This window comes from Lutjanus erythropterus, chromosome 12, assembly GCF_056507025.1.
Source record: "Lutjanus erythropterus isolate fLutEry1 chromosome 12, fLutEry1.hap2, whole genome shotgun sequence".
In the NCBI taxonomy this organism is placed as follows: Eukaryota; Metazoa; Chordata; class Actinopteri; order Lutjaniformes; family Lutjanidae; genus Lutjanus; species Lutjanus erythropterus.
Genome location: NC_139328.1, coordinates 4,099,152 through 4,119,802, shown reverse-complemented (window position 1 = coordinate 4,119,802; position 20,651 = coordinate 4,099,152). Strand labels below are relative to the sequence as shown.

At 39.4% G+C, this 20,651-nt stretch overlaps 3 protein-coding genes across 3 annotated transcripts; 1 reads left to right on the top strand and 2 right to left on the bottom strand.

The window, feature by feature from the left end:
* Positions 1–8: 8 nt before the first annotated feature.
* Positions 9–10,474, bottom strand: ccdc39 (coiled-coil domain 39 molecular ruler complex subunit). The gene is made up of 20 exons (XM_084731730.1): positions 10,260–10,474; positions 9,392–9,511; positions 9,156–9,302; positions 8,917–9,075; positions 8,701–8,793; positions 7,464–7,592; positions 7,146–7,337; positions 6,964–7,067; positions 6,742–6,874; positions 6,380–6,574; positions 6,087–6,251; positions 5,875–6,012; positions 4,507–4,715; positions 4,273–4,396; positions 4,019–4,178; positions 3,753–3,859; positions 2,647–2,787; positions 1,617–1,796; positions 1,373–1,461; positions 9–263 (listed from the first exon to the last, which is right to left on the bottom strand). Exons 1-20 carry the CDS (start codon positions 10,356–10,358, stop codon positions 83–85), a joined length of 2,865 nt encoding a protein of 954 aa, XP_084587856.1. The 5' UTR covers positions 10,359–10,474; the 3' UTR covers positions 9–82.
* Positions 10,475–11,826: 1,352 nt separating this feature from the next.
* Positions 11,827–18,286, bottom strand: dcun1d1 (DCN1, defective in cullin neddylation 1, domain containing 1 (S. cerevisiae)). Its single transcript, XM_084731729.1, has 7 exons — positions 18,130–18,286; positions 17,293–17,506; positions 15,830–15,998; positions 14,491–14,621; positions 14,314–14,396; positions 14,124–14,220; positions 11,827–12,469 (listed from the first exon to the last, which is right to left on the bottom strand). The coding sequence occupies exons 1-7, from the start codon at positions 18,130–18,132 to the stop codon at positions 12,393–12,395; spliced, it is 774 nt and encodes a 257-aa protein (XP_084587855.1). The 5' UTR covers positions 18,133–18,286; the 3' UTR covers positions 11,827–12,392.
* Positions 18,287–18,499: 213 nt separating this feature from the next.
* setd9 (SET domain containing 9) lies at positions 18,500–19,763 on the top strand. Its single transcript, XM_084731728.1, has one exon. The coding sequence runs from the start codon at positions 18,748–18,750 to the stop codon at positions 19,609–19,611; it is 864 nt and encodes a 287-aa protein (XP_084587854.1). The 5' UTR covers positions 18,500–18,747; the 3' UTR covers positions 19,612–19,763.
* Positions 19,764–20,651: the final 888 nt, after the last annotated feature.

Genomic DNA, 20,651 nt, shown 5'->3' with positions numbered 1-20,651 from the left:
ACTGTTTAACTGTTCTTTATCCTCATCAGTAAATAAAGACGATAAAGACGATCAATCAGCCATCAGACAGAGGAGCAGAACACTACGGGTTCTTTAACTTCCTGCTGTTGCTGCTGCTGCTGCTGCTCGCAGAGCTGGAACGACTGGAGGTGGTGAGAGGAGGGGAGGCCGCGGTCAGATCCAAGCTCAGCTCCACGGTCTTCAGCACCGGGGAGGTGAGCGACGAGGCCCTGGGGCTGCTGCCGGCCGAGGACGCAGGAGACCTGCAGAGCAAAGAGAGAAATAACAACAACATTAAGATCCAGAGGAACACTCTCCAATCAGAGTACACAGGATCTGGACCGGCACCAAACTAGGGTGGCATCTTTTAACATTTTATTTAAAGTAGTAACTTTATAGAGACAAACAAAAGAGCAGGATACAACAGAGGCAAAATAACAACAGATGGCTAAACTGGAGCAAGAAAAAAATTAAAGCAAAACTAAGACAAAAGCAAAAGACACTAAAACAGTAAAATAAGACAAAACAGTACAAGAGATAAGAAAAGGAAAACAACAAAAACAAGAATAAATGAAAATAGAGGGAGGAGATTACAGAGACATTAGGAATGAAATAAGACAACATCACGTCATGTCAAAAACAGAGACCACGACATCACATAAAAGCAAATCCATAAAAATGGATTTTAAGAAGTGATTTAAAAGATGTTACGGACTCTGCGAGCCTTTTCTCCTCGGGCAGGTCGTTCCAAAGCACGGTGGCTTTTAGATTTAAGCCTCGACTTTGGAAGGGGTCAACATTTCAACTATGTGACTTGGGGCTTTCAAAGCGAGCCGTAAAATCTTAAAATCGATTCTAAAGTGCACGGGGAGGTGGAGGGAAGCCAGGACTGAAGCAATGTGACGTCATCTTGTTAAAACCAGCAAGAAGTGAAAGTCTTCGTTCAGGAATTCTTCACAGGGTGTGGAGCTCCCAGCGCAACAAGTCTGTCTCAGCTGACTGGAAATGACTGGCGACATACTAGTATTGACTGATAATTGTGATATTTAAAAAATGAATTACTGATATCATGTTGATAACACACAGCTGATGATATTATGTGAATAATCCAGCATACTGTTTGTAGATGAATGCAACACAAAACACAATAAACAGTTAGAGACGATTTTGACTGATAGAATTTTTTGTTTAAAATTTTCTATAATGTTATTATCATTAATTCTTTTGGTTACCACAATCTTGTAGTGAAAATCTGTGACGGCCTTACTGGTGATAATCCACTGACATCGGAGTAGTGATCTTTTCCTCGTGCAAATTTTATTATCAGTCCAGTATTTCAAACTGACATCAAGGGTTTATCACAAAGTCTGACCTGAAAGAGGCGGAGCTTTGGGACGAGCCCGCCTTGGAGCTTCGACTGCTGGTGGGAGTGGAAGCCGGAGATGGAAGAGACAGGTTGGCCTGAGAGAAACAGCAGAATAAAACATTAAAGTTAAGAAAACCTCTTTCTGCCCCTTCATGAAACTTAAATCCTAAAGCACAGCCAGTCATGACGTCATGCTTAATTAATCCTCTGATTGTTAAAAAAAAAAGAAGCAGCGTTTATTGCTTCATACCTGCAGGAAGTATTTCTCCAACACTGATCTGAGGTCAGGTTTGTCCATCATGGCCTCATTCAGCATCTTGTCGATGCTCCTGTTGAATTCTTTCAGCTCCCTCAGCTGGATGTCGTTCTCCTCAAAGGTCTTGGTCTCCGTGTTTTTCGCTGAGCGGATCTCTTTGGTCAACTTCGAGCACTGGCACCACAGGAAAATATGAAATTAAAACATGATTATGGTAACTGTTAATAAATGTTTGTATTCCTCCTTTATTTGTTATTTACTCCCAGTGCATACTGTACACAGTGTGCACTGATTGTGACAAGAATGATAAATCGTATCAGGTTCATATCAAAGCACTCAACACTAAAGGGATAGTTCAAATTATTTAAAGTGGGTTTGTATGAGGTATTTATTGATAGTCAGTGTATCACCTACAGTAGATGGCGGTCAAAAGCATAGAGGGGCACCGGCATGGAAATATAAAATAAATATGTTTTTAAGTGCACACTATATTTAGAATTTAGTGTATACTGCAAACCAAATATCACTCTCTCCACACCAACCAAACTCCATAGGCAAAATCTGTATTTTTACTTTGCAGGACACAGGAGTTGTTGGTCTATCAGTGCCTCAATCAGCTTGTTTTGTGTTTTTGTGTTACTGAAGTGTTTTAAAAGGTTAGCTCAACTTTACTAAAGAGATACAATAACATAAATAACTAACCCAATGAGGAAGCAGCAGACCAGCAACCCATATGTTCTGCAATGTAAAATTACTGACTTTGTCAATGGAGTCTGGTGAGTGTCGTGAGGGTGATATTTGGTTTATATAATTGTAGTTTCCCATTAGAAAAGCTTCCTACACCTGTACTCCTGCTGCTTCTCTAAACTGGGGGTGGGCTGACCTCCATCCATGGATGACTAAATCATACAATCCCACCTCAAAAAATCTGAACTACCCCTTTAAGAATAATCGCATTATAGTACTGTACTGGTGAAAAGATGTTAAATGTGTTTAGGGAAAGTGGCACAAGTAGACATCAAACCTGCTTTGTGGCTCTGTCAATCTTCTCCTGCTGGGAAGAGATTTCTTTGTTCAGTTTACTGATGAGTGACTGTTTGTTCTCTATTTTATCTTTTTCCACCTGCTCCTCTTGCAGCAGACTCTCCCAGGTATTGTTCATGTCCTGGAAATGTAGAGCGACACACAAACACACACACACGTAAGCACACAAAACAAAGCGCAGAGGTGCACACACATACACACACAGAGCTTCATGCCAGGTCAATTTCACTGGATGACTCAGATAGATAGAGTTGTTGAGCAAGTTTATGAACGAACTAATACTCTCGCAGGGACACGACTAAATAATACAAGAAGCTGACTGAGTGATACTGATGAGGAGAGACAGAAAATGAGACTGCAGGTCGAGAGAGAGCACTTTAACAAGGAAGATAATGAAAAATGGCAAATAAAGATATGAAAAGCCAAAGGTTATTTCCAACAATACAACAGCCACTACAAAATAATTCAAGCTGTAAACTGGGTTGGGTTGTAAAAAAATAAAAAATGCTTAAAATACAGTTAATGAAAAGGATTTGTATTCAGTCTTGTGATTATTTTTCTTGCCAGTTTTACAAATCTTGCAAATCTAGGTTTCCCTTCTAGACACAAACCTTGTGACTCTGCAGTGTTTCCTGTCCTTGTAGTTGATTGCTTTTGATTGGACAGCATTTGATTGGACTACTATTTTATTCTTGTGGACTGTCTTCTTTTAAATACCCTACCTTTTATTTCTGATTTTATTCATTTCTAAGCGAGGTATTGATCAATACATCTCTTCTCTTTTATTATTTTACTACTTTATCTTGTGTTCTTAACCTTTTATTTACCTTTTATCTACTCTTCTTAATCATCTATGTATTTTATTTATTCATTCGTTCCTTATTTTGCTACTTTGAGTTTTTATCCATTTCTAATTCTGCCTCTGGTGTTTCCTCCTCATTGTTTGCTTTGTGAGTGGATGGGGTTGTTGTGTGTTACATTTTGTTTGTATAATAACCGCGATACAAATAAGCATGTTAACAATTATAATGAGGTATATGGTATTCATGAGCTAATAGCTTAAAACTGGATATAAATAGTACTAACCTGTAAGCCCTGTTGGAGCTCTTGGACCGGTTTTTTCTTATACCGTAATGTTTCTTCAGCCGCCCTCAGCTGCTGCTCCAGCTTCAGTTTTTCCTGGTACTCTGGGCCTAAAACAAAAACAGCGAACAATGAGAGCTGCTGTGTTTATTTCAACAGATGAAGAAAAGGATAAATCACGTAACCTCCTGCTGATGATCCCTGATAAAGAGTGTTGTTGCTGCTGCATTGCTGGTTTAGTCTCATTCAGTCTACCCGCTCATACGTACCGGACTCGTTTGCTTTGTTGAGGGATTTGCGAAATGTTGAGTTACTGTTGTCGAACAAATGAATGGTGTTCTCCAGAGCTCTATTTTCCAGCTCCGTCTTGCGGATTTTAGCATCCAGATCGTCTCCCTTCCGCTTGAGCTCCTCTTTCTCCTGCGCAGCCTGATGAAAAGCACACAGCAGTCATTCGAAGTGCTGGTTCGCTCCAACAGAGTCTGCACAGAATGTGATTATGATGTGTTTGAAGAGCCCTGACCTTTGTGATGTAGTACGCCTGCGATTTGTCCTCTTCACCCTCAGGAGCAGTCATCAAGAGCGTCACCACCTCGAAGCGTTTCTTCATTATGTCGATCTTGGACATTTTCTCATTCAGCTCAGCACTGAAACAGAATTAGTCACTAAAATTAATTGATTTTTAGTATACAGTATACACCCTACTGTTCTGTATTTTCACAGGAGTGTAGATTTGGGGTCACTGCTGGGTTTGTACCTGAGTTTCTGTCTCTCCTGCTCACTGATCTTGAGCTGCTGGTTGAGCATTTCTCCGTAGACCTTGATCTCATCCTCCCTCTCTGTTATGGCCTTCTGCAGCTCCAGCTTCCTCTTCTCCAACGACAGCATGCTGTCCGTCTTGTTGTACAGCAGATCCCTCATACGCTTCACCTCTATCTTCAGGATGTTGTGGTCCAGCATGTTGTCCTTATGAGGAACATATGACGTCGGCAACAATAAGCAACAACAAGCAGTAGTGCATGGTTTTGCTCTGCATGCAGGTGGAGTGTGTGGAGTGTACAGCAGTCATTGTAGGAGGTGACAAAAAAAACTGTGGTGTCTTAAGGTGCAGCTGCTTAACTTCCTAACAGTGAGAATTAGAACAGCAACTAATAAACAATAACAATTATGAAATCATTTCATTACTCATTTTGTCTTAAAAAATTAACAAATGTATCTGAATGAATGAATGAATTAATAGTCCAATAATAGATGTGTCAGTCAAGACAAAACTAAACTGACAACAACTTTTAAAAAAATTCTACGTTTTGGAAGAATAAAAACTACATTTCTGTGTTTTAGAGTGCTCTGTGTGCCTGACTATTTCTTGGCTGTGAGAAGAACTGATAGTGCTATTTTTTCCCAAAATTCTCCATAATTGACAGATTAATTGAGAGTAATTGTTTTAGCAGCTAGAGCTGCAATAATTGTCAACTATTAAATTAATTGCTTACTATTTTTATAATTGATTAATCAGTTTAAGTAATTATTTCAGAAAAATAAAGTCAAAATTCTCTGATTCCAGCTCCTTAAATGTGATTATCTTCTAGTTTCATTACACCTCTATGACAATAAATTGACTATCTTTGGGTTTTGGACAGAACAAGACATTTGAGGACATCATCTCAGGCTTTGGGAAACACTGACTGACATTTTTCACCATTTTCTGGCCTAAACTAATCAATTAACCAAGAAAATAATCGGCAGGTTGGTGAACAATTAAAGTAATCTCAATTTCAGCCCTGTGTTCTGTTATCTCAATCAGAATTTGCCAGAAACAGGATCTTTAAAAAAAGATTATTACTTCTTTTGTCTAAGCAAAAGTACAAAGTATGAAAAGATATTTAATTTACAATTATATATAAAAAAAAAAAACTGTTTTTCACACTTGAGTAGCTGTAACCAGTAAGAGTTTGGTAATTCTACTTAATTAATGCATCACTTTAATGATTTTGAGTTAGTTTTCTGGTAATCAAATAATTACTTCATAAATATGGAGAACAACCTTCCAAAGTTCGATATGACCTTGAATCAAACTTTCACATCAATCGACTGACTACAGTCACACCATTCATCAGTTAGTTACCTGTTTCCTGAGCCTGAGTCTCTTCAGATCCTTTTCATTGTTCTTGTTGAGGAGAATGAGCACCTCTACCTTGTCAGTCAGATCTCTCTTTCGAGCTCCTGACTTGTCCATCTCTTTCCTCAGATAGCGAATATCATCCTGTCAGAGACGGAGACTCACGTGAGATGGATTTATTTCACCAGTTCAGGGAGGAAACAAACAGTCAAACTGACCTCAGCCTCCCTGAGCGTGTTGGTGAGCTTGTTGGTCGTCTTCTTCTTCTCCTCAAGGGCTTCGGTCAGCTCAGCAATCTTCGTGTCCAGCATTTGCTTTTCATCTGACTGAATGTTACCTTGCAGCTTTGCCAGTTTATTACCCAAGAAGATGATGTCAGAGTCCTACACAGGACAGGAAATTGGAAGGAAAATCTGGGTAAACATTCAGGCACTGTCTAGCACCAGACCGAGGTCAGGTGTCAGTGTGATTGCAGAAGGTGACATTTGTGTGTGTTTTCTGGTAAACGTGCCCGTGAACTTAGGATCTGCTGCTGTCTTATTAATTCCCTCTCCAGTTTTCTGAGCTGGCTGTCCAGGTTGACGATGGATGATTTGCTCCGGGAAACCTGGGAAATCGAGTCTTTCTCCTTTGTCTTGAGGGCCTGCAATTGCTCTTTACGACAATAAAGGTCCTCCCTGCAGTTACGCAGCTGGACATCCAACTCCTACAGCAAAGCACAGGCCAGAAGTTTTGACTGTATCAGCAATAGCAATGATAATTATAAAAAAAGTGTGCCGAGATGAAAAAGTTTTAACATGTACAACAACAGTTCTCTTCCAACTTCTACCATACCAATGAACATATGTGGATCACGACTGTCAGGCTGTTTACCTTGATCGCCAGTTCCTCTTCCTTGAGGAACTGGTCCATCTGTGCAGCTCTCTCCTCCTCACTAAGAGTGGTCTGAGTCACAACCTTCAGCTTCTCTTCCAGGGCAGCATTGTAGGTCCTGGCCTGCTTTAGTCTAAAACACACACAAATACATACAGACCTTGTCTACTAAAGCTGGAGGCGTAGTTTAGCAAAAGAGACGTGTTGTAAGATTTCGCTGACTTGTTATTGTTATCCTGCATGTCTTTCTTCAGTTTGGATATTTGGGACGTCGTAGACTCCACATCGGAGGTTGCTCTGTCCTGTGTACCTTTGCAAGCATGCAGCTGCAAGACAAATGAGAATCAGTGTCTCCAACAACATGAAGCTGGATTACATGATCACGTGGAGCTGCTATAGCCAACCTCATCCTGCAGCCTGCGGCAGTTACTCTCCTGCTCCTTCAGATCCTGCCGCAGCTTCACAGCCTGCCGGTTGGTTATGCTTATCTTCCTCTCAGTCTCCTTGTTGTTGTTCCTCTGAGTATCCAGCAAGTGCTGCCTCTCTGTAATGGCGGCATTCTTTTCCCTGATGTTCTGGTTGACTTGCACAAGTTGCTGGATGGATGACGGAAAAAGAGAGGAGCACAAACACTTCTGTTCACACTCTGTACAAAAGTTGATATGCTTTAGTTTGAGTCAGCATGTATTTCATTAGCAGAAGTGTAAGGTCACAGACTTTACCAGCGCACACTGCTGGATCTCAGTGTCTCGCTGCTTCATCTGATTGATGGTGTTTTCCCATTGGTGGATGAGCTGCTGGGTCTCCGTGTGGGCCTGCTGCAAATTTTCTGTAGTTTTATCCAAAGCAATCTGTTCGGAAAGCAGGAGAAGAATATAATCTGACACTGTGACTGTCTGTAGTTTAAAGGGATAGTTCAAATTATTTGAAGTGGGGTTGTATGAGGTACTAGCATGGAAGCAAAACAATATACTGCTGTGGACAGGAACAGCAACAAATTTTAGCCACTTAAAAAAAAGGTCCACCTTAAAAAATCAAGAATAGTTTAAGTGTATGCTATATTCAGAATATGTTCACCACTTTACTGCCATTATATAAGCCAAATATCGCTCTCTCCATAAGCAAAACCAGTAAGTTTTACCTGGCAGGACATGGGAGTTCCTGAGCTAATGCTGCCTCAATCTGTTAGTTTGTTTGTGTTATTGTGTGACTTCGATGTTTTAAAAGGATAGTTCAGATTCAACAAAGTCACACAATAACACAAACCATGGCTGATTTGGAGAGAGTGACATTTGACTTGTATAAAGGCTGTTTCTCATCAGAAACAAATGTCTGACAGCAAAGTAAGGCAGTGAAAATATTCCAGCTGAGGGCGCCATTTTGGACTTTGAAAGGCACTGATATTTTTCAGTATTTTCTGGCATTTAGTGGACTGACTAGCTGGTTTATGATCAGGAAGATGATCGACAGGATTGATGGACAAAGAAAGTAATCTTTGGCTGCAGCCCTACCTTTTTTGTGTGTGTGTTCATGCAGCAAATTTACAGCTTGGATGAATTTAAATGGCTGTATTTAATGCTGTTAAAACCTCAATAAAAATACTGTGTGGAAAAAAATTGTTCTTCCTAAACTACCATCTGCCGGGTGCCAACGTCATCAGTATTCATGTGTAGATGAATGCAAGGGACCAGACTGTCACATTTGCAAGTGAGAGAAGTGTTTCAGTTTCAGACTTCAGTTCCTCTTATCTGCCCGACATAGTGAACAGCTTTTCCTTTCAACATAACAGAATTTCCTTCTCTAAAACAGATATAATATAATTCTCATGATGTGATTGGTTTCTCGTACTGAAAATACGAGAAAGAAAGAATTCCAACTGGATCTGCAGTCTGGATGCAAAGTTCTTTCAGGACACATTTTTTAGCCATGCAAACAGAGAGATGTGTTTTCTTACAGTACCTGTGCAGATATGGTCTCAGTCAGTTCTTTGTCGAGTGCTCTGCGCTTTTCTTTAGCCTCCAGCGTCTTCTTCTCTATAGCCAGAGTGAGTGACTGTATGAGGAGAGAATATAAAGCTGTTAGCTCAGGACAGAGTTTAGTTTGGATCTAACTGCTGCTGGAAACAGATGAAGATGTACAGCCTGTTGACGTTTCATACAGCCGTGTTCTCCTTACCTTGATCCTCTGCTCGTCTTGATGAGCGTACTTGATGATGGCCATTGTGTGCTCATCTTTGTGTGCTGACTCTTCTAAAAAGGCATCCATGGTCTGCTGGTCCCAGTTCATCTGGTCCATAAACTCCCCCAGCTTCTGTTTGGCCTTGAAGATGTGGTTCTAAGGATATGGACAAAGGTTAATAAACACATTTCGGCACCAAGAGCTGTATTTATGTCTCTGTTGTAAATGGTACAGACCTCTTGCATGTTCTTCTTCTCTGCTAAAGATCTGAGGTCGTTCTCCATCTTAGCCGTCTCCTGCGCCAGGCGACCTTCCTCCCTTTCTGAGAGGGCTGTGAGGTGTTTCTCCAGCTCCTCTTCTCTTTCCTTTGCCTTGCACAGAGCCTACACACAAAAAAAATCAAATACAGTACCACAGAGATGCAGCCCTCTCCAACACATAATAAATTAACAACATATTCTGATACACATACCACAGTATTCTCCAGCTCTTGTTTAACATTTTTGAGGTGATCAGCCACGAGCTGCTTTTGATCGTTCCTTCGCTCAAGTTCGTTTTCCAGCTGCACCAACTTCATCTCATTGTTACGAATCTGTTGTTGAAAAGGAGATCATATTAAAAGTATAATATATATATGACATACAATCTGTGGTATGTTTGATTTACCATTTACCTGAAACACTTTGTCACTCTCCCATTGTGTTTACAACTTGTAAACAACATTATTGACGCCATGTGTGTCTAGATACTTCCAATGTAATTATTACAGTTTGAGTGCAGTGTAAGCTTTTTTAATTAAAAATGTTTAGAAAAATAAAGTTTTATATAATATTAACTGATGAAGCTGCTGTGAGCCCGTGTGGTAGAGATTTGTGCCACATATAGAAATAGATATATTTTAAAACTATGGTGTCACATGACCTGGAATCTATAAATTCCAGTGAAGACAGGTAATCGGGGACAGCAGGAGATCTGTGCCCAAACCTGACGGGTTTGGGTTGGGTCAAGCTTTCTTTCCCACATATTTTGAGGGCTTTTATAGGGTTTGGGCTCTATAATCCATATCACTTCGGTATCACATGAATCTAAACTATGTTGCATTAAGTTCAATTTACCTCTGAGAAAAAGCGTGGCGACCTTTTCCCCGTGTGGTTATAGAGTTGCTATAACTTAATGACATTAGTTTTACTTTTTATGCATGAGAGTAATTTTTGACGGTCCCTGTAGGAACCATTCAACTATAATTTGGCCACGTTAGGTTAGCTAAATTCACAGCACTATCAGTCACTCAGCGACCATTGCTAGCATAAACATTTTTACTGGTTCCCACACCGACTCACCTCCTCTATCAGAGCCTTGTTTTCAGCGTTAGGTTCGGGGATAGCAAAGCGGTCGTCCCAGCCCATCTCAGATAAAAAGGTATTAACAGCGCTCGACATTTTCCCGCTCTGCCGGACTCTGCCTGTCTTCAGAGAGGAACGAAATTAATAAATTCAAAGCGATAATTACTGTTTTCTATGCTGTTGGTCGTTTCCAGTTTGCTGTGTTTCTGCACATCTCCTACAGTCTGTTGTCGGTCGCCCTTAGCAACCGCACGTGCCTTGAAATGTTGTCGCCACAAGGAGGCAGCGCGAGACTCGAACGGGAATGCAGCAGGGTACCTGTGTTTGATTTAGACAACTCTCGCGAGATTTGTACATGTTGTTTCTTCATTGTGCTGTTTATACAAGGTAATTACATCTTGTAATTTAGCAACACTGTAGTTCACAACTGGGTGGATTTATGGGGCAGAAAACTCTTAGCCGGGCTCTGGAAAGCTTATGGTTTTAGTTAAAACGATCACTCTCGCGAGATCTTTCGCGGGTCCCGGGTTCCCTTCTAGACACGAACAGCACCTGTCCTGTCCATTGTGTTACAGTAGTAGAACATCTCAATTCATTCAATTAAAGAGTCGGACATGATTTTTGGGTTGGGTTTGACAGGAATGAAAATCTCAGAAAATAAAATAAGAAATAATGTATTTGTGGTGAAACAGTTGAAAACCATGGTTAATGTCAAGATTAAGGACAAATAATTTTCTAGTGTGTAGTACAGTCACAAATCTGACACTGCATCATGTGTTTTCTTCACTGATTACCAACTTTTTTACTTTAGGGACTCCTTTTCTATAACTGAGTAACTGATGCCCCCTGACTAAGTGACATTTTCTGAATATCTCAGATCATATAACAATAACAGAAGTATAGATCGACTCATAAACTGTACAATTAACCCAAATGTTGCATCAGAAGTGAGTTCCTGATATCCTAAGGAACTTAACCAGTTAGGAATATATATATGTAAAAAGAAAATACTCTTACAACCTTTAAAATCAAGGCATTTCAACCTCCTGTGAAGCCTTGGTGAAACCCTTGGTTAAGGACCAGCGCCTTAAGGGTACTTTATCAAGTTTTCTTGGACATTAGGGCACTTAGTCATGTTTTATCTAACTGCACATAAACAAACCAGTTATGTATTATTTTTCTTTTGGGAGACAATTTTCACAAGAATTAAATTGACATACACAGAACAAGACATTATCCTTGTCCTACTCTTGCATATTACTCTTATATGGTACTTACTTGGATTAGTCTACATTCAGCTTAAAATTCATTTATACACATTTCTCAAAGTTGAGAAAACACTGTAATGGTTAAAGGCAAGTTGGTTGCAAACAAAACAGCATTTGTATTGCAGTGAGAGGAACAAAGAGTTCTTCCATTTTTATGTCATTTGATCTGATTTACGTCAAAACATTCCTCAGAGTAACTCGCACTGTTCCCAAAATCACTACCTACAGTATCAGTAACCAGAGGTCACTGACAACTGCTTCTGTTATACACAGAAATCCACAGAGGCCTGGGCAGCTTTAAAGATACCAAATCGAAACATTTATTTTATCTTTATACATTTGTGTTTAAACAAACAGCTTTATGCTTAAAAAATTACAATCAATGTTTTATACTGACTTGTTGCACAAATGTATCATAAAATGAAAACAAAATCAGGAATGCACACAAGAGTATTAAAATTCAATATTTAAAGAACAACCTCCCCTCACGAACCCTCGTATTTAGATTACAATTCAAAAGTGTGTCTATCTACCTGCTTTTGAGTGGAGCTCCAACACATCAATGAACCATGCGGTCCAAGATGGCGACTCCTCTCTAATTGGCTTGAGCGCACACAAAAAGCCCAATACTTTAGATAAAAGTTCCAAACCACCACAAGTTGACCAACAAAGAGATATGCCTTTTTTATATATGTAAATATACACACACATATATAAAGTCTCTGCTGTGTAAAATATTTCAGTCCTGAGGGTTGAAAAGGCAACATAGTTCTCAGCTCAGTGCGGTCCGCTTGTCCTCCGTTCACTGCGCTCGCCGCTCAGTAGAAACCTCACGTGGATGTTCCTTCTGTGAGAGCGGCCCTCAAACTGCTGTGCTTTTGGTCCCGATGTGCGGCCGTGCAAACTCCACAAAGTCATCAATAAGGACAGGCCATGCTCCTGTTGGACAACAACAAAAAACTAATTAAAATAACTGAATTATGTTTTTAAATGAATTAAAAATTACAGTATATTAAAATAATCATTCTGTTGAGAGGAGATATGAGTTAGCATCACCAACCTGCAGCTTAACCTTTAAACACGCAAGATGTACCGTTTCTGCACAGTAACAGAAACCTTTATGCTTGCAACATCATTATTTGTTTGGCAGATTTTTTTTTTGTTGTGCGTACTTCTTTCATTTTCTCCTTCTGTCTTTTACCTTCTTTCTGTCTTTCTCTCTCCCTCTTCATGCGTGTTTGTACAGTTTACTAAAGCCCCTTTTACACTGGACAAATGTGGCTCTTGTCTACAACTGGCTTTCACTCACGGGTTAAATGAAAAATAAAATCACCCTGCAGTAGTCGCAGGTAGGGCTGCACAATTCATCACAAAATGATCGAAATCGCAATAGAGCCAAGTGCAATATCCAAGTTGTAGAACCAGAACCAAATCACAGTTTTTTGAAAAAGGAGAAATGTGTGAGAAAAGAGCGTTATGATGAAGTACTGAGGTGCCCTGATGAAGGAAAACATGTTTGCTTGGCACAGACCCCCCAAAAAGGCACATCATCCTGATTTTAATAGCTTTTTTCCAGTCAAAATGTAAACCGTACAGCAAAGATGATCACTCCCCAAAAAAAACTCTTCAGCAGAGGCAATGATGGTGTGTCGCCTCAATCAGTAACTGTGACTCTTTTGCTCCTTTTTCATAAATGTGCTGCTTAGCTCAAGTCTGTTTGACGGCGGACTTGATGTGTATTTAGGATGATGCGTGCGTCCTTAGTCAAGTATCTAAATGGTGGATAAACATTTCCTATAAATTACTCACAATAAAAGGTCCCTGTTACTTTGTTGTCTAAAAGCTTTTCTTCTGAAGCAGCAAAATTAGGCAATGTTGGATTTTCATCAGCAGTAACTAACACATCTGTTATCCAGGTGAAAGCGAACATTAAACTGTGAAATAAAGGAGACACCTGAAAGCAGAAACAGTGACGCAGGAGACAAACTCGAACCTACAGAAAGTTACAGAAGTACTAAGAGCTGAAAGCACAGAGACTTTCAAAAAACGCCTTTCTCTCTGCTCTCCTGCACACACGAGACTTGCAAGCACACACCAGAAAAAATAAACAAAAAACAAAAAGGCAAATTCATCTACTGGCAATGAGAAAAGGATCGATCGCCCATTCAAAGTGGATTTAGCTGTGTTTAAAAAAACCTGCATCATTGAACTCATTTTGGGATAAAAGTATAACTTAGATATAACCTATTATTTTTGCTATTTGAACTTTCCCTTTATTTTAAATGCAGAGGATGGAAATAAAGAATAGAACCCTGTAAGTTGCATTATATGCTGCAGCCTCCTATCTGCCTTCTACTACACTTATGAACACTTTAATTGTTGTTTTATGATGATGTCATATTGTGATTAACAACAATACTATTGCTATTCTAAATGGATTCACTTGTACTGTTTATTATAGATAATATTTGGGTGTATTTGATCAATTATGGCAGATACTGAGCAATTATTAGGTTGGAAAACATCAAACCAATCAGGCAACGCTGATAAAGCAGGGTGGAGGCACTCAGCTGAGCGTAAGCACAGTACAAACCTTCCTCATCATAATTCGACATGTCGTCTGTGATCATCGTGCTGAAGTCTAGTAAGAGGTTCCAAGTGTCCTTAGGAATTGATCGTTTGTGGTGCTCCTGCAAAAGACGTAGGAGAAGTTGAAACACCACAGTGAGAAGTAATAATATCTGCATTTTTAGAGTAATCATGAGCGTGATTATAAAACTTACAATTAAAAATTTGTTCCACAAGTCCAGGAACTTGAATCTTCCAGCCAGTACTAAATTCCAATATGCAATTGCCATTTCTAAATCTGTAAGGAAACCAGGAATAGGTTGATATACATTCAACAAACAAACAAACAAACAAACAAACAGGTAAGATGATGAACATTAAAAGATTCTTACCCAAACCTTTCTGGCCAGGATTCTTTGCAAAATTAAATGTAAACTGGTAAAAGTCCTTAAATTTCCCTTGGTCCTTTAACTCTTGCTCCATCTTTGGCAGCTGAGCTTTTAGCTTCTCTATGCTGTCACACCTGGGGAAACATAAAGCCGACAAAGAGAAATGCTTTTAGTAAAGTACCTTCACCTTTGTCTGTTGTAAAACTAAACACATATAAGGGGGACACAATTTAAAGGGACAGTTCCCATTATTTGATGCGGGGTTGTATGAGGTACTTATTAAAAATCAGTGTAATAACTACAGTAGATGCTGATCAACATGCCCCCAAGTAGGAGAAGCAGAGAGGTCCACCAGCACGGAAGTCTAAATGAACGTCTGCAGACAAGGGGTTAGCAACAAAAGGTGTATTAGCCACTTACAAAACGTCCACCTAAATATAAATAAATAAATACAAGTTTCAGTGTACGCTATATTTAGAATGCTTTCTCCATTTTTCTTTGCTGTCAGACAGCCTTTTCTGTTGGGAAACCGTCATTATGCCTGCTGAATATCACTCTCTCACACCCAACCAAACTCCATGGTCAAAATCAGTCATTTTACCTCACAGAATGTGGATGTTGTTGGTCTGCTGTTGCCTCTATCTGTTTGATTGCATTATTGTTCGACTTTTGTAAATCCAAACTATGCTTTTAAAACACAGAAATCACATAATAACACAAACAAACAACAGCAGCAGGAGATCAGCGATTCCCACGTTCTACAAGGTAAAATTACTGATTTCGCCTGTTTAGTTTGGCTGGTTTGGAGACATTTGGTTTATAAAATGGTGCTTTCCCATCAGAAAAGGCTGTCTGGAAGCAAAGTCAAGTGGTGAAAATACTCTTAATACAACGTACACTTAAACTGATGTCAAGACATTTGAAGTGGAAATTTTTAAGTGGCTAAAATGTCATTTGTTGTTTCTCCAAATTGGGGGTGAGTCAATCGTTCTTTCAATCAATAAGTATCTCACACAACCCCACATCAAATAATCCAAACTATCTCTTTCAGTAACTATAATTACAAAGGCTGCACTGATGCCAAATTAACACATTTAAGTCAATACTAAAGAAAACACCATGATCTTACAGTAAGCATGATCACAATTTAATTGAAAGACATTTTTGATGCATGTACCACAATCTGGAGTTTTATCTTGCAATATACTACTTAAAATTAAGTCAGCATTTGAACCAAAGTGGCAGTAAAGTAGCACTGTCACTTATAATGTTGATGTCCACTTCACATGGAACGGAGGAGAAGTTTCAGGATTACTGGTACCATCTTAAAGTACATTCTCACCCCTGTTCTGCCATGCCATCCATGAACTCCTGCTTTGAGAACTCGCACTGTGTTGCAGCCCTGAACTTCCAGGCTATGAGGAGGACGCTTATGCTGGCTGGGTCCAGTGTCAGGTCGTCACAGAACTGCTGGATCCCATCGATTCCGATCTTGTTGTCATCGTGAGGATCTAAGTATGAGAGTGTGAAGAGTGGTTTCATTAATCATTGATTCACAGCCAAACTGCAAAGTGTTTTCAATGTATAACACTCAGTATTTTCAGTGTTGCGCTGTGTCTATCTGTATCTGTGTAAAATCTGTAACAAGTTAATGGTGGACAGTATAACACCTTCATCACTGTCAACACGTTCTGCCATGACATGGATTTTGCAATACTGTGATAAATGTTCTGGCATATTCAAATCAAAATCGTTTTTACTGCTAAATTCGTTTTAATATCCACAAAATTTGCTGTAGCATGTAGATGGATAACAACAAACACAGTATTAAAAATATAAATCAGGCATGTACACTCAGTTAAAACAGCATACAACAAAAATTAGAAAATAGACAATAACATACAAAAAAACAGTAGAAACAATGCATACAAGTGTGACTATAGTTTAAACAGAAGAAGAAGCAGTACAGTTTTATGCAGGAGTGCAAAATATTTGACGCGGAGTGTACAAGTTCACAGTATAATAGGATATTGCAAAGTGGAAAACAGAGACAGGTGACTGAACTTTACATGAATGTAAATGTAATGTGCTTTCCTGTGGCTGTGATAACATGCAGGTAGTCACAGGACTGGAGTTATATTCAGTAATGACTACTTTCCTCACTAACACGACTTTGGGGTACAACATGGAGACTGTGTAAATTGTTGTTTCAAGAACTAACACAAAGGTCTTCATCTGACATCACTCCCACCATCCGAGGTAGTGAAGATGACTGGAAAACTCACGTGTGCATGCTATGTTCTCTACTTACCTTTGACCTGCTTTTTAACACGGGCCAGTACAAAGCAAACTTTAAATTTTAGGTGATATCGTCCACCCCCATCACAAGCTGAAAGTTGCACTGTGTGAGGGCTGGGCAATATATTCATATTATATCGATATCATGGTATAAGACTAAATGCTGCCTCTCTGCTTCTTTTCCTGGTGTTAACCTTGCATTACAGTAAAATTATGTAGTTTCCTGAACTTACCAGATTGTTCTGGCTGTTCTGTTATTTGCCTTTACCCACTTAAGTCATTATATCCATATTACTAAGCATTATTTATCAAAAATCCCATTTTAATAAAAACTTGTGAAAGCACCGATAGTCATCCCTACAAGGGTGGAGATATTCATCAATCTCGATGTAGCGGTATTTGGTAAAAAAATGGTTGTCACATCTGATTTTGTCCATATCCCACCCAGTCCAACATTAAATATCATGGTAGTCCTTTATCTCCATGCATTAAAAAGACTCTCCATACCTCTGTATCTGTTGTACAGCTGCTCGAGCTTCTTCTTGTCTAAGGCCCCCTTTAGATTTGGAACATAGAGCTCAGGATTTTGGAAAAACTTGTCGGTGGCGACATCTAGTTTCCAGTCATTCTGTGACAGACAGGTCAGTGCAGTCTTCTCGTTGGATTGTGTGAAAATCATAAACTGACGAACTTTATCCTTCTGTGAGGACTTCAGCTTGTTCTGCACAAAGAAACACAAAAAAAACAGAACACCTGTTTACTGCAATACACAATCAGACTTTTTCTTTTTTTATTTAATAATCAGTTATCAAAAGCCTGGACATGACAGCAGGACTAACAATCCAGAATTTCAAATAATACACACAAAGAAGACTGAAGCTGTTAGCTACATAAACACTGACTCAGTTATACTCTTCTATACAACAGCAATAAAGTACTAGGAAAACATGTTAACTTGACAGCAGCAGTAACTGACTTGCAATTATCAGCTAGCTAGAATCTTTACGGTTATGGTGACAATGAACAAGCGTTATATTTATAAAATGATGTCGACAACAATTCATAGTTTACACTGCAGCAGTAAGTGTAGCTAACTGTGATTGTCAGATGGCTTAAAGGCTAGCAAGTTTAGCTAGCTAACTAGGCGAGCTGGCTAGTCTCATCGTTAGCTAGTTAGCTATTGCTAACGTCGAGAGCAACGTTTGTTTTTATTATATAAAGGGAATACAAGGTCATTAGCGCAGCTTATTGACTATATTAATCACCCAAAAGTAATAGTTTATGTGTGCGAGCACTTTTTTGTGTTCGTATCGTTCCAACAGTGTAAAAAGAGTGATTTCTTACCATGTTTGTCTTTACCCGACTACCTTTCCTCCCATCCAGCTGGCTAATGCGTGTAAAGTTTTTACAAATCACGTAAAAAGTTCTTCCGGTTGAAGCATCGCTCTTAAAAAATAAAAGCCGATCCTCAATCGTGTCATATGCTAAACTGTTAAATTGTCCATTTTTCTTGACATTATCTAACGTTTTAATCACATTTATCGCTAAATGAAAAAAATCTTTGTCAAATTTTGAACTCTCTGATATGAATTTGGAACTATTAACACATTTTTATTGTCCTTTTGTTTTTATTTTTAAGCAACCTGTCGGAAGTGTCCTGAAAATAGGTCGTGTCTGGAAAGGAACCCCATAGTCGCGAAAGATCTCGCGAGAGTGATAATTATCACCCAACCCGTACTTCTTCCCTAACACTAACCAAGTATTTTCGCTCCCAAAAGCTAACCAGATTTTTAACAACAGCGTTGTCACGTTATAAAGCCTAAATAATTGGTACAACGTGCACAATGAAGAAGCAACGCATACAAGTCTCGCGAGAGTTACGCGAATTAAGGGTTTCCTTCTAGTCACGACTACAAAAATAAGCTAATTCCTTCATGACCGACCTAGCAGACGTCGCCCTGGATGTTTAGAACTGCTCTAAGAAGATTTCAGAACAAATGGAAGTCGTACAGGCACAGGTTTGTGCCTTGGGTGGTACTGAACCTGTCTAAAAATGAGAAAACCCTGCGGCAGGTGAAGGAGCGCTCCAAAGACAAACCGGTCCCAGATGAGGAGGTGTCACAGAGGCTACTGAAGCTCTTCCGAGTCTTACTCAGGAGTCATGGGGCTGCTCATGTGGAGCTCCGAGCAGCTCAAACTCACTTTCTTAGACGGGAAACAGCGAGTGAGGAGGACGAATGTGGAGGAAACCAAGCATGTGGTCATGATGCCATGTTACAGGCTCTGGGATTCTGCATTGAGAGGAAGCCTAGCACTTTGCCCTCTGCAGGAACTGGAGTGTTTGTCACCAAAGGGTTTGTGCCCAAAGGAGCTACAGTTGCCATGTACCCTGGCACGGTCTATCAAGCCTATGAGCCAATTCTCCTCCAGTCCATCAGAAACCCCTTTGTATTCAGGTGTATTGATGGTGTCTTGATTGATGGGAATGACAAAGGCATCTCCAAGATGGTGTTCAGGTCCTGCAGTGGCAGGGACAGAGTAGGGCCTTTCATGATGAGTGACACCAGCTGGCTGACAGACAGTCCCCAGAACCCCCTCGCTGTGGGTCAGTATGTGAACAACTGCTCCAACGAGTGGCCTGCCAATGTTTGCTACCAGGAGTATGATGTGCCGGACACATTTCCCATCGAGCTCCGCCAGTATCTGCCTAATGTCAACTACAGCCTGGACACGCGCAGGCCTCTGCGCTGTGTTGTCCTCGTATCACTCAGGGACATCAGAGCAGGGGAGGAACTCTTCTCCAACTACTACACCATTGTGCATTAGAGTAAAAGTATGCTCCACGGTGTACAAATGTAAATTTTTCACATTCATACACCAGTATCATTCTCTGTCTTCCAAAGTGAAAAAATAACTAACAAAAATATCTCTTTGTACTCTCAGAATTGCACTGGAATAAAGATAAATCATGTCTTGTATGTTTTATTGTAGGTCTGTTTAATTCCTTTTTTTAGAAGGGCCAGATTTTGATAAAGTTAAGGGTCTGGACATTTACATTTCCTTAGTCTGACCTTTAAATTTCTCAATTTAAATGTGTAAAACCTTTTAGTTAACTTTTCACAATTGGAGAAGAAACATTAGGTCCAAAGGTACAGGAGAAACAATGCACCCTAGCTTGTTGTACTGATTGAATTATTTAACATCTTTTGTTCATTCAGTTCTATCTTCCCAAATCCCGCTTGCTTAAACAACCAAAGCGAAGTAGAAGTACTAAGATCCTTTACTGAAGTAAAAGTACTGTTACCACAATGTAGAAGTACTCTGTTACAAGCAAAAGTCTTGCATTCAGGACTTTACTTGAGTAAAAGTACACAAAGAATTATTTAAGATTGAATGTTATTAATCACAAAGGAAATTCTTGCCAGAGATTGTTACAAATTACAATAACACAAGAATAAAAATGATCAAACATTAAATGTAAAGTGAATATAAAATATGATGTGTATGAAAAGTAAATGCCTAACAGAATAAAAGCAGAAGTAAGATAAGTAAAAAAAAGTGACGTGTTTTGTTTATGTCTGAGTGACGTGTTTAATGTGTATCTTGATCAATGTGTTCATCACTTTAATGTTGCAGCAGGTAAAGGTGGAACTCAGTTTAAGTACTTGATATACTCCTGGGTAGTTTTTAATTTCCCCCCGAGGATCAGTAAAGCTTTATTTTTATCTACAAAAGGATACATCATCATTTACCTGAATCTGCAAAATACTGAAGTTATAACTTAAGTTATTACAGAATGTAATGGAGTAAAAAGTACAATATTTACTTCAGTGCTTTAGTACTTTACTTGAGTATTATGTCTAAAT